We start from the raw sequence: 14,299 nt of genomic DNA on the forward strand, positions 1-14,299 counted from the left end.
TTTTTTCATAACTTCGCGATTAAATTCTGTGATTAGAGATTTTTATATCCCTTCGCGATTCGAGATTTTTATGCCCGCCCAATTAAATTTCACGATTAGAGACTTTTGTGTCCCTTCGCGATTACATTACGAAATTAGAGATTTTTGCATGCCTTCACGATTCGAGATTTTTATGCCCGCCCAATTAAATTTCGAGATTAGAGATTTTTGTATCCTTTCGCGATTACAGTATGAAATTAAAGATTTTTGCATCCCTTCGCGATTGCATTACGAAATTAGAGATTTTTGCATCCCTCGCGTTTACAGTACGAAATTAAAGATTTTTGCATCCCTCGCGATTAAATTTTGAGATTCGAGATTTTTATATCCCTTCGCGATTTTATTTCGAGCTTCGAGATTTGTATACCCCTTCGCGATTTTAATTTCCCTGATTTTTATGTGTTAATTATTTTTCTCTGTTTCAGGAATTGATTTTGAATTGTTTTATTGTTGATTGATCTTAATTTCGTAATTGTCATTGTGTTTTCTGTGTCTCGATAGGGTTGTTTCGCTTCTTCTCGTACAATTTTATAGGATAATAAAATTTTGTATGTTTCAGATTTTATTTTTTGGTAAGTTAATGCTCTCTTTTCCCAAATTTCTGTCTTCATAAATTTTCGTCTGTTTCAGTGTTTCTTCTTTACTAAGTTCTGTCGTTTCCTCAAATCCGCAATTTTCATTGCGTTTCGTATTTTTTGAAATTTTTGTATGAAATAAAGAAAAATTTTCCTCCTCCTCCCACAATTTTCTGTGTTAATAGAATTTTGTCTGTTTCAGATTTTTATTTTACGTAAGTAATGAAATAATTTATATGTCTCAATAACTTTTGTCTGTTTCAGGTTTTTATTTTACGTAAGTAATGAAATAATTTATATTTGCCTTAATAAAATTTTGTCTGTTTCAGAATTTAATTTTTGATAAGTTCTTACATTGCTCTTTCTTCTCGAATTTCTGAGTTAACAAATTTTTGTCGGTTTTAGTGCTTCTTCTTTGCTAAGTTTTGTCGTTTCCTCAAATCCGCAATTTTCATTGCGTTTCGTATTTTTTGAAATTTTTGTATGAAATAAAGAAAAATTTTGCACCTCCTCCCACAATTTTCTGTGTTAATAAATTTTTATCTGTTTCAGAATTTAATTTTTGGTAAGTTCTTATATTCTTCTCTCTTCTCAAATTTCTATGTTAATAAATTTTTGTCTGTTTCAGAATTTAATTTTTGGTAAGTTATGTTCAGTGCATTAGTTTTAAGTTAATTCCGAGCTGTGGGAGGAAGGGTGGGCTCGGGCGTAAGTTTTTCGTCACAAATCGTGACGATTTGTGACGAAAAACTTACGCAAATTGTGCCTTTTGTTCTAACTTGCACTCATCTTTACAATTTTTTAACTTGTTAGATATTAGTTCGTAGTAGTAGCCTATCATTTTTATTAACAGTTGCTTTAAACTTAAAAGAAAGTTCTTCCAACTTTCTTCTTTTACTCTTTTCTTTACTTACCTTTACTTTACACGAGTGCAATTTTAGAACAAAAGGCACATTTAGGGCTTTAATTTTATGTAAGTGTTTTCAATGTTCCATATTTGTCTTAATCATTTTTGTATGTTTCAGGTTTTAATTTTATGCAAGCAATTTATTTATTCATATGTGTCTTAATTGTATTTGTCTGTTTCAGGTTTTTACCGAGTCGATTCGAGGTTTATTTAATTTTTATTCTGAAAATGTTAATATAAATTTACATGTCAGTATGAATTATTGTTACACCTATTTATTCTACAGGTAATAGGTCATCATTGAGGATATCAATCATCGAGGGATCATCGTGGGATCATCGAGGGATCATCGAGGGATGCGTGCGTTAGTTTTAAGCTAATTGTATGCGTGCGTTAGTTTTAAGCTAATTGTATGCGTGCGTTAATTCTAAGTTAAGTGTGCTTGTGGGAAGGGTGGGTGGGTCCTTGTAAGTACCTCTCATTCCAACTTGCACTCATCTTCTCAATTCTCAAACTTTGTACGCGTTAGCTTGTAGTATACCCACTTATTTTTTGCCAATCGTTCTGCGCCCAAGTGGATCATTGGGGGTTCGTAGCGCTGTGAACACGCGGTAGAGGTGAGCTGCAAGTGCCGGTGTAGCGCGAGTGATATTCTTTGCCCGGCGGGGCCGAACGGGGGGAGCACCTCTCATAGCATGATGTGCCCCCCCGATCTGCCGCCATACTGCCAAGGGGCATCACGGCAAGGGTGTCCTCTGTATAAGTCGCCCGCGCGTCAGAAATGGGAAACCCTCCGCCAACTGGGGTGTATCACTCGTTCTTGCCAAAGGTATCTTCGGTTCATCTTTGCCGTCGTGGTTCACGTAAGCCACTATGGACTACCCTTTGACCCATGGAAAGCAAGGTTCGCTTGGCGAAAAATAATGGTCCCCTTTTTTTACAGAAAGTTCTTCTAACTTTCTTTTCTTTTAGTAGAAAGTTCTTCTAACTTTCTTCTCTTTTAGTAGAAAGTTCTTCCGACTTTCTTTTTTGCCCCTTTGCTTTTTTACTACGTCATAGATTATTTGAGTGCAATCTTGGAATGAGAGGTACCGTGCGGCGTTTAGAATAAGTTAAGCGTATGCGTGGGATCCTATGCAATTAGTATTAAGTTAATGTATGTGCGTGTGTGCGTGTGATACAAGCTCTTTACTGGATTGTAGTAAAGAACTTGTATATGCGAGCCTATGGGCTAAGTAGAGTTAGAACTCATTTATCCTTCTGATAAATGAGGTTGCATTCGGAGGGAGGAAGGGATTTGGAGTTAGGGTGGGTCACTATCGTAGCCACCTCCACGTGGTGTGACCCGGTAATCGGTATAGTTCTCTAAAGATTTTTTAAAGTCTTTACAAAACTATATCGAGCTGAGAGCTACGGTTTTATTTCGCGATTTTATTTCGAATATTTCACTCCTTTGCTTAATTTTCTATGTTAATAAATTTTTGTCTGTTTCAGAATTTAATTTTTCGTAAGTTCCTACACTGTTCTCTCTTCTAAAATTTCTGTGTTAATCAATTTTTGTCTGTTTCAGCATTTAATTTTTGGTAAGTTCTGTTTATTGCATTAGTTTTACATTAATTCCGAGCTTGTGGGAGGATGGGTGGGCTCGGGCGCAGGTTTTTCGTCACAACACGTGGCGAAAAGCCTGCGCACATTGTAAGTGCCTCTTATTCTAACTTGCACTCATCTTTCTTACAATTTTTTAACTTGCATATTAGACTGTAGTAATAGTTTGTCATTTTTTTCAATTTTCACAAACTTGAAAGAAAGTTCTTCCAACTTTCTTTCATATCCCTTGCTTTTTTTCAAAGTTTTATATGCGAGTGCAATTTTAGAATAAGAGGTACATGTAGGGCATTTAGAATATGTAACAGTATGTGTGAGTGAGTGAATGTGTCTTGCGTCCTGTACTCACTGATAGGGCCTCTAATACTCTTTCTGACTTTATTTCTAGCTTCAATGTTTCCAAGATTCTATTTTTTCCTCTCTCTTACTTTATTATTTGGTTTACTTTATTAGTACTTTATTATTACTTGCACATTGATTTCAGTTTCTCTTTCATTTTATGCGTGAATATTATTTCGAGTGTCAAAGTTTTTGGATCACCTCGTCATTTCTATTCGGTTCTGACGTTTTTAATTTCTCGACTATTTTATTTGTCTTTTTATTTCGGAGTTCAGATTTTCATCATCGTAATTTCTTGAGGATTTTAAGGTTTTCAAAATCTACGTTTTCGATTTTTGAAGTGTTTTGTTTCGGAGGGAGATTTCGTTCCTTGCTCCTTCAATTTTCTGTCTTAATTATTTTTGTCTATTTCAGGTTTAGATTTCAAGTAAGTAATTTATTGATTTATGTTTGTCTAATTCCCCTTTGTCTGTTTCAGATTTTATATCATGTAAGTAATTTAATTTTTCATATGTGCCTAATTATATTTGTCTGTTCCAGATTTTTATTTCAAGTAAGTAATTTAATTTTTCATATGTGCCTAATTATATTTGTCTCAGATTTCAATTTCAAGTAAGTAATTTAATTTTATCTATTTGTCTGTTTCAGATTTTTATTTCAAGTAAGTATTTTAATTACTCATATGTGTCTAATTGTATTTGTATGTTTCAGATTTTTATTTCAAGTAAGTAATTTAATTTTTCCTATGTGTCTAATGCTATTTGTCTGTTCCAGATTTTTATTTCAAGTAAGTAATTTAATTTTTCATGTGTCTGATTAAATTTGTATGTTTCAGATTTTTATTTTAAGTAAGTAATTCAATTTTTCCTATGTGTCTAATGCTATTTGTCTGTTTCAGATTTTTATTTCAAGTAAGTAATTTAATTTTATCTATTTGTCTGTTTCAGATTTTTATTTTAAGTAAGTAATTCAATTTTTCCTATGTGTCTAATGCTATTTGTCTGTTTCAGATTTTTATTTCAAGTAAGTAATTTAATTTTATCTATTTGTCTGTTTCAGATTTTTATTTTAAGTAAGTAATTCAATTTTTCCTATGTGTCTAATGCTATTTGTCTGCTTCAGATTTTTATTTCAAGTAAGTAATTTAATTTTATCTATTTGTCTGTTTCAGATTTTTATTTCAAGTAAGTAATTCAATGATTTATGTTTGCCTAATTATATTTGTCTGTTTCAGGTTTTTATATTAAGTAAGTAATTTTGAATGTTTCATGTTTGTCTTAAATATTTTTGTATGTTCCAGGTTCTTATTTTAATAATTTATGTTTGTCTTAATTTTATTCAGATGTCTCAGGTTTTTATTTTAATAATTCATGTTTGTCTTAATTTCATTTAGATTTTTCAGGTTTTTATTTTAATAATTCATTTTTGTCTTAATTTCATTTAGATTTTTCAGGTTTTTATTTTAATAATTCATTTTTGTCTTAATTTCATTTAGATTTTTCAGGTTTTTATTTTAATAATTCATTGTTGTCTTAATTTCATTTATATGTTTCAGGTTTTTATTTTAATAATTCATTTTTGTCTTAATTTCATTTAGATGTTTCAGGTTTTTATTTTAATAATTCATTTTTGTCTTAATTTCATTTAGATGTTTCAGGTTTTTATTTTAATAATTCATACTTGTCTTAATTTCATTTAGATTTTTCAGGTTTTTATTTTAATAATTCATACTTGTCTTAATTTCATTTAGATTTTTCAGGTTTTTATTTTAATAATTCATTGTTGTCTTAATTTCATTTATATGTTTCAGGTTTTTATTTTAATAATTCATTTTTGTCTTAATTTCATTTAGATGTTTCAGGTTTTTATTTTAATAATTCATTTTTGTCTTAATTTCATTTATACGTTTCAGGTTTTTATTTTAATAATTCATTTTTGTCTTAATTTCATTTAGATGTTTCAGGTTTTTATTTTAATAATTCATTTTTGTCTTAATTTCATTTAGATGTTTCAGGTTTTTATTTTAATAATTCATTTTTGTCTTAATTTCATTTATACGTTTCAGGTTTTTATTTTAATAATTCATTTTTGTCTTAATTTCATTTAGATTTTTCAGGTTTTTATTTTAATAATTCATTTTTGTCTTAATTTCATTTATGTTTCAGGCTTTTATTTTAATAATTCATTTTTGTCTTAATTTCATTTAGATGTTTCAGGTTTTTATTTTAATAATTCATTTTTGTCTTAATTTCATTTATGTTTCAGGCTTTTATTTTAATAATTCATGTTTGTCTTAATTTCATTTATACGTTTCAGGTTTTTATTTTAATAATTCATTTTTGTCTTAATTTCATTTAGATTTTTCAGGTTTTTATTTTAATAATTCATTTTTGTCTTAATTTCATTTATACGTTTCAGGTTTTTATTTTAATAATTCATTTTTGTCTTAATTTCATTCAGATGTTTCAGGTTCTTATTTTAATTAGGTAATGAAATGTTTCATATGTGTCTTAATTACATTTTTATGTTACAGGTTAAAATTGTAAGTAATTGTATATGTCCCAAGTATATTGTATTATATTTATGTATTTTTATCGAGTCGACTCGAGTTTTATTTCACTTTTTTTCCGAAAATGCTAGCATGAATTTTGCATGTTAGCATGAATTGTGCATGCCTAAACATTATAACGTTTCTAATCTTGCATGTACTTCTCTATTTCTTTTTTTTATTCTCAGCTCCAATTATTGTATAGATAATGAATAGATCATCATTGAAGACTTCCTTCGAGGGACTTCATCAATTAATTTTAAGTAATTTTAAGTTAATTTTAAGTTGCGTCTATTGTAATATATTACAGTGTGAATGAGTGCATGTGTGAAATGCGTATACGCGAAGATTGAAGACGTCGATCATCGAGGGATCATCGAGGAATCTTCGAGGGATGCATGCGATAGTTTTAAGTTAAATTTATGCGTATGTTAGTTTTAAGTAAAGTGTGCTCGTGGGCGGGCGGGTGGGTCCCTGTAAGTGCCTCTTATTCTAACTTGCACTCGTCTTCTCAATTCTCAAACTTTGCACGCGTTAGCTTGTAGTATACCCAGTTATTTTTTGTCAATCGTTCCGAACCCAAGTGGATCATTGGGGGTTCATAGCGCTGTGAACACGCGGCAGAGGTGAGCTGCAAGTGCTGGTGTAGCGCCAGGGACACATCTCTGCGGGGCCGATCGATTGATGAACCATCTCGATCTGCCGCCTCACGGCAGGGGTCTCCTCTCTGCGGTCAGACTTGCTTCAAACGCAAGCGGGGAGAAATGGGAGACCCTCCGCGGATGTGTCACTGGTTCTTGCCAGTATTTTCGGTTCATCTCTGTCTCGTGGTTCACGTAAGACACTATGGACTACCCTTTGACCCATGGAAGGCGAGGTTCACTTGGCGAAAAATACTGATCCCCTTTTTTCACAGAAAGTTCTTCTAACTTTCTTTTCTTTTTAATAGAAAGTTCTTCTAACTTTCTTTTCTTCCCCTTTGCTTTTTTACGGCGTTATAGATTATATGAGTGCAATCTTAGAATGAGAGGTACGCGTGCGTTTAGTATGAGTGTGAGTGGGGGCTCCCATGAGCGTATTAAATTTTAAGATGTAAAGCGTGTGTGCGTGCGATACAAGTTCTTTGCTATACTATGGTAGAGAACTTGTATATTTTTGCGAGCCAACGGGCTAAGTAGAGTCAAAACTCATTTATCCTTCCGATAAATGAGGTAGTTGCAATTGGAGGGTGGTAGGGATTTGGAGATAGGGTGGGTCACTATCGTAGCAACCTCCACGCGGTGTGACCTGGTAATCGATATCGTTTTCTAATTTCTCTAAAAATGAACTTCAGAAAACGATATCGAGCTAATAGCTACGAATTAACTTATAATTTCATTTATTCCCTATTTGAGGATGCCATTTTTGGTTAGAAATATAAAATTTGTTGATCTTGCAGACTGATAACATCATTTATTTTTATGTCCATGAAAATTAATTATAATTGAGAAAACACATTTTAACGCTACACTCATTTAGTTTATGACTCCATGTGTTTTACTATGGAATTCTTCCATATTGAAAAAACCTTAATGACATATTTACTTTTATTGAAAAATATTTACCTAAAAATACAATTTTTTTAAACATAAAGGACAATATGAGTAATTAAAGGAAAACCATTTTATTATTTAAAATTCGTTCATGGAAAAAGAATATTAATTCCACTGGCTGTATTGCAGGAGAACCGTCGATTTTCCTTTCTGGGTTTCCAGCCCTCTCTGACTTGCCCGCTCAGCTAATGCCGTAGCTCACCGTATTTGCAGCTCTCAGGAAGGGCCAAGTCTTTTACCTTCATTTCGGTACGAGGAAGCAGCAGATGATCATCTTCATTAGTCCAATAGGCTCAACCATGACTTTTACTTGATGCCTTCCATTTTGTATGAAATGATTCAATATATTCAATATTGACACCTAAAATAAAAAAAATAAATAATATATATTTATGAAATTATGTTTTATTAATCTCTTGTTTTATTTAAACGAGAAGTGTCCGTCTGTCCGTTTGCATATTTTTAAGTTACTATTCTACTAATTCACTCGTTTTTCATTATATGACTATACTATTAGTTTACAATTTACAATTTATACAAGAAGCGTATTAAAGGAATTATATCCAACAGAAAATACCTGCACTTTTTGCCAATCCCTCTGGACTAAAGGAAAGAACTTTTTTATCATCTGGATTGCAACCCGTTAGTAACGTTACAACTGGTGTTTCCGAATCATTGGTTATACCAACTTTCGTTTGTTGAGTAAGATAGTGACAGCATTCTATAATTTGAAAAAATAACCATGCTTCTTTATCCTTTGGTCTTGGTCCTTTTATAAATGGTAAAGCTAAACGCTCGTGAGGTCTTTGAGCACGTAAAAATCTTGAACCACGTTTTAATTGAGCCTCTAACCAGCGCGTGGCTTCTCTTGCTCGGCCACTAATGCGTTTCACTTCGTCTAACGCAGAAACAACTAAAAATAATGTATACCATTAAATACATAAAACATAAAATGTACGTTCTTGAAATTCTTAATCTACATACCAACACTAGGAATCACAACGATGAATTTTTTAGCATACACTAAACGCTTAAGAGTTGGTGTATGCTTGGATAAAGCTTCATGATCAGGTACCAGATAAGGAGACATGAGACGAGATGTTAAACGAGTCTCCAAAGCAACAACTTCTGCCTTTAACCACAACTTTCCCATATGTCTCATTAATTTTCCTCGCGAATGATCCATTTCCCAATCTTTGCTGTTACTCTTTGCTGAATTACAAGCATTTAAATCAACAGTTACAAATAATTGTTTTGCCTGTTCATACTTTACACCAGCATCTTCTACAGAGCTAAGAAAATGTCCAAATTCGATCAACTTAAGCACCCTTAATAGAGTTTCTTCTCGTTTATTCATTTTATGTTTGTGTAGTATATTCCAATTAAGAGACTTATGAGAATCTTCTAAAAGGTTTAACCCTCTTAAATCAATGTCCTCCGGCAATGGAATTATTTTAGCGCATTCCTTCAATTTATCTATGCTTGATAAAATCATACTATCATCCTTAAAATTTTTGAATAATGCATCCACGTTAATGTTGATTAAATTTAATAAAACTGTAACGCGTTTTAATAAAGTGCGTGAACTTTTTCCACATATCCTAATAATATCCGGGTTACTCCTTAACCAATCACAACATATTTTGATAGATGCGAGTACTTCTTTTCCAATTAAAATGTTCAACACTTCATTTGGTTTTAAATTTTGTTTTTTTAATTGAGCAATATACGTTACTCTATCCGATGATTCACTATTTTCTTCCAATATATTATTGGAATTAATTGTTACCGTACTACCAGAATTAGTTACTGAATCTTTATCACTGAGTTTCTTATCTATTTGATCATCAGATGTTTGTTCGCCGTTTTGTACAAAATCATTGACTGTATTAGAAATTCCACTTTTTGTTTTTGGTTCTAGATGTCCATTTAATTTCTCCGTTTCAGAATTTTCGGCAGTTTCTTTATTTATTTGTACACGTGTCCCTTCGTCGTCCGTAATATCTTCAGACAATGCATCCTCTGATAAAACATTTTCTTCGCTTAGTATGTCGTCTTCTGTTTCAGAAACATCAGAATTTATTTCGTCGCTAGAAGATTCCATCGTTGTATGGTCACCATCACTTGCATCTGATTCACTACTGTTTTTTCGTTTTCTTCGTCGAAGCTTCGTTAGTAAACTTTTAGGCTTGTCCCGAGTTTTTCGTGTACCATTATGAACATCGTTGTCTTCTGCATTTTCTTTTTCAGACATTTTATTGTCGTTTAAACTTATAGATTTGTTATTTTCATCTAAATTTAACTGCTTTACGTTATCTTTATCTTCAATATTTATAGATTCAATATTACATTTGTTCTCTTTTTTGTTTATAGTTAATTCTATATTTGGCAATGGTAAGTCTATAAAAGACTCTTGTAATTTTGTTATTGTAAATTGCATTAATTGAGATAATATTGCCAAAGTTATAGCTACAACACCTTGTACCTCACTTGATTCCTTAGTTTTTAATCTTGAAATGGACATTAGGCATATAGCCACAATTTTGAATATCATATCATCTGTTAAATAATTTGTGTGTACATTTTTGCAGTTTTGAAGATATACTTCGATACTGCATTCTTTTTCGTTGCAATTTGTATCACCTGATTCAGATTGTTCTATGCTCAAGCAAGTTTCAATGTTTGTTAAAAGATCCTAAAAGATTAATAAGTATTAGATTTTATAAGTGCCCATATGTTAGTCATTTGTGTTTATTAATCTTTTATACCTGGCATTCTTGGTTTATTCTATCAGAATTTGGTACATCATAATCCCATAATTGTAATAAAGAAAATAGTCTGCATACACACATTTGTGTAAGACATTTTTCATCTGTACAAATAGAGTGTGTAACAATAGCTCGTTTTAAATTTCCTTCTGCTCCTTCAAATGGTTCAGTACATAAGACACTAAAAATAATCAATAGAAAAATATAAAAATTCTTATTTTATAATCCAATATAAAATAAAAAATTATTCTAACCATCTTATGTAATGGTACACTGCATCAAGTCCATAATTTTTATTGCCTGCCACAGTTCCCAATTGATTATGTGGCATTCCAATATTTGGATCAATTGCTATAGCCATCTTATAATATCTGTTTGCAATCATTGGATCCCAATATGGATCTAATTCTAATTTGTATCTAGCTAAGTCTCCAAGACATACCAAACTTCTATGAATTAAACGTATAACGCACTGTTTCACTTCTTCATTGTGATGTTTCAATTGATTTACCTTACTTTTGGCCTTTCAAAATATCAAAAATAAATGATTAGGTTAATTTTGTTAAATATGATATCTATTATAATTATTCTTTTACTACTTGTTATGTGGCACAATAACAGTATGTTGAACATAGCTTACATTTGATGATCCAGTTTCACTTTGCATAAATGCAAAATCAATAGTGCCAACTAGATCTAAATTATATTCTAATTGCACTTTCAGTATTAAATGATGATAAAATCCAACTCCTACCGCCAAATGAACACATAACATTGCCTTTTCTGCATCAGTCCAAGTATTACCCTATAACCAAATCTGTAGTTAGAATCATTACAAAAATACAATTTAAACACGAATTATAATAAATGCAAAAATGAATACCTTTCGTAATTTTTTAGATGCACAAACAATATCATAAAATGCCTTTCTCCATAATAATTCTTCAGTTTTACGTGCGTACCCAACAGGATCTTTAGTTATTAATCTTACACAATAATCTTTCAATTTTGCGCGTAATGTTTCCCCCAAGGGGGTAAATAAGTCTGTTATCGTTAATGCACGGCTTTTTTGTTCGTCTAATCTTTTGGCAATATCTGTTATACCCCTGTTAATGAAATATGCTTTATTAATTGTACAAACATCATAAAAATTCCATGTTTATTACAAAATTGTATATAAATACATGTTATGTAAGCCAAAACTCATTTACATGTTAATTTCATTATAAAATTGCATACTCCTTACATTAATATAATGTTAATACTAACATATTTAAATTAATGATGTGAACATATTTTGATTGTAAATTAAAAAATATATTAATTCCATAAATAACCATTCAGGGAAGAAATCTGATTAAAATTTATATTGACAATTTCTTATATTACAATAATACATTATTCGCGTGTGTAAATATGTTCCATATTTAATTTAACATTTATGTAAATTATTTATAACGTACACATAGATCGTCACTATTTTATCGAATAACTTTTATTAGTACAGATACTTTATATAAAAGCGCGCCAATGGAAGATATGGTACATAACATAGGTTATGTTCGATAAATGATTTTCAAGATTCTAATAATATCAAATAGAATTCTCCTAGATATTAATTCGTTTTGATCTATATCAATGAAATAGTCTTAACGTTATTGTAGTTGAATATTACTTGTGCAAACGTCTCGTTTGTTCGAGACAATCAGTAGTTCGGGCATCTGCTGCAGTGTTATACATTCTCCTCATTTTGATTCGATCATTTTTTACTTCCTGGCCGTTTCGTCATTATTCATTTTCCTGCGGTCTCCTGACACGCGCATCTTCGACCCACGGTAAGAAAATTCGACATTCGCCCTCGCCTAACTCCAAAAACCTCCCACAAACTACAAGCGGAGTTTACCACAATTGTACATACGCACATGCACGTATGGAATACTTATTCGTAGGAAAATCATCTGGAAATCCTATGCAACAGTGTTGCCAAATAGAATGTTTCAAATATATGGTGAAAATTCAAAATAATTTAATAATTGAAAATAATAAGCTGTTTATTCATCTTTTTATTGATCATTTAATTTACTGTAAAGTTGCTTAACATAAAAATTTTATTATAGCGAATAAAATAAATTATATATATTGTACTCATTATCCAAGAAGTTTTTATTTCATCTGCACGTATTAGTTTTAATTGGTCCGAACACATTTAATAGCCAATATCAACCTACAACTGTATTTGCTACTTTCATGACACCAAATAGACACAGTGATCTTTTGTTCGGTGCATTTCTTGCTGCATATTATCATTATCGTTCTCCTTTATTCCATTATATGTATATATATATATATATCACCGATGAAATAGAAGGCACTAGATTTGGTGGAAACTTTATTGAAGTTAGTAGCATTGTTTGATTGAATATAATCATAAACAAGGTGCAAAATAGATTTATCAACTATCGTGACTTCATGTCCCATGTATATGTATACTACAATTGGTTCAGAACTCAATGATTACTGCCTCATAATTACTGTGCTCCAACAGGCGCAGAATAGTAGGACAACACTAACTGATGAGGAATTTACTGAAGTTAACCACATCGCGCAAATTTAATATAATTTTTTAACAAATTAATATGTTACAATATTATTTTATTTGTATATAACTTTTACAAGAGAAGTAAAGTAACCTTTGGTGAATAAAAAACAACAAATATTGCTATATATAACATACTTTACATCTCATATCTGATGTATAAATAGTTATATAAAAAACGCGTCACTGCACAGGCGCACAATGTAATAAATTCAAATAAATCAAAATCATCTATTTACATAGACTTCAAATAATAATCTATATAAATATAATTCAAGATTTATTTGTTATTTTATAAACTCAAACAATGGATTTAACAAAGTTTAGTTCAAGTAAATTTGAATCTGTATAATTTAAAATTATCTGACAACTGTTTATTAATAAAGTTGAGTAACTTCTTTATTAATTGTAGGAATCATATGTTCTGATAACATTACCAGACAGAATTTGAAGAAAAAGCCAATAGTTCCAATTACATCAGATGATGATGATCTATTCTTTCAGAAAATAAGATCAAAAATTGATAAAGATCTCTTGTAAGGAAATTTTGATTAAATCATGCTAATCATATTTTATTTATGATTTTTAATTCTTTTTATTTAGACATTCTAATGAAAATTATAAACCAAATAATTGTCAAAGCATAAGCTCACTTAAAAGGAAAAGATTTATAATCGATGAAGAAACTGAAAATATTATTAAAAGATTTAAAGAAGATAGGAATCATAAAAGTCATTCTGTAAAAGTATTAGATGATATAAGTATTCCAAAAACTAATCATGTGTACAATAATATGATTAAGACACAGAATGTAGTAACAAATATCAATGCTAACAATATTTTACAACAAACAAATAAGATTCCTTCTAATGTTTTATGTACAAATTTGAGGTATTTGTTAAACAAATGTTTACTTATAATTAAACATGATATATGTATGAAGTATAAAATTCAAGCATTTTCAGAAATCCTTCTAATAATTATATATTTCAAATGGCTTCAAAACTACAAAAGAATATTTTACCAATATCTATCAATGAAACCACATTTTTTCAAGAAGAATATGAAGAATCTTTACTTTATGCAATGTACCTTACACCTCCAAATAATAACCCAATTGATGATGATGGACAATCCTCAACTTGTAGTGCAATAAATACTATAATATAAAAGTCATTATCAGAAAGATAATAATTCTATGGATGTATAGAATTATCTTAATTTTAAACATACTTTTATTTGATGTAATTAATGTTGAATATTTTGTGACATACTTATAAAAAATAAAATGTTCTTTTGTATTTAATTTAAAGCATTACATTTTTATCAT

General features: G+C 30.4%; 2 protein-coding genes across 4 annotated transcripts; one reads left to right on the top strand and one right to left on the bottom strand.

Annotated features, from left to right (window-relative positions):
* Positions 1 to 7,585: 7,585 nt before the first annotated feature.
* Smg5 (Smg5 nonsense mediated mRNA decay factor) lies at positions 7,586 to 12,297 on the bottom strand. Its single transcript, XM_003703227.3, has 8 exons — positions 12,049 to 12,297; positions 11,257 to 11,479; positions 11,014 to 11,178; positions 10,628 to 10,896; positions 10,374 to 10,554; positions 8,590 to 10,300; positions 8,183 to 8,518; positions 7,586 to 7,966 (listed from the first exon to the last, which is right to left on the bottom strand). The coding sequence occupies exons 1-8, from the start codon at positions 12,120 to 12,122 to the stop codon at positions 7,899 to 7,901; spliced, it is 3,027 nt and encodes a 1,008-aa protein (XP_003703275.1). The 5' UTR covers positions 12,123 to 12,297; the 3' UTR covers positions 7,586 to 7,898.
* Positions 12,298 to 12,476: 179 nt separating this feature from the next.
* On the top strand, positions 12,477 to 14,275 carry LOC105662494 (uncharacterized). 3 transcript variants are annotated; one of them, XM_012285282.2, is made up of 4 exons: positions 12,477 to 13,301; positions 13,382 to 13,505; positions 13,573 to 13,860; positions 13,926 to 14,275. In XM_012285282.2, the coding sequence occupies exons 1-4, from the start codon at positions 13,277 to 13,279 to the stop codon at positions 14,137 to 14,139; spliced, it is 651 nt and encodes a 216-aa protein (XP_012140672.2). In that variant the 5' UTR covers positions 12,477 to 13,276; the 3' UTR covers positions 14,140 to 14,275. The 3 variants fall into 3 exon arrangements, with proteins under 3 accessions (XP_012140672.2, XP_012140673.2, XP_076387791.1); XM_012285283.2 differs by having other exon boundaries at positions 13,935 to 14,275; XM_076531676.1 differs by having other exon boundaries at positions 13,984 to 14,275.
* Positions 14,276 to 14,299: the final 24 nt, after the last annotated feature.

Source organism: Megachile rotundata, chromosome 5 (assembly GCF_050947335.1).
Source record: "Megachile rotundata isolate GNS110a chromosome 5, iyMegRotu1, whole genome shotgun sequence".
Classification (NCBI taxonomy): Eukaryota; Metazoa; Arthropoda; class Insecta; order Hymenoptera; family Megachilidae; genus Megachile; species Megachile rotundata.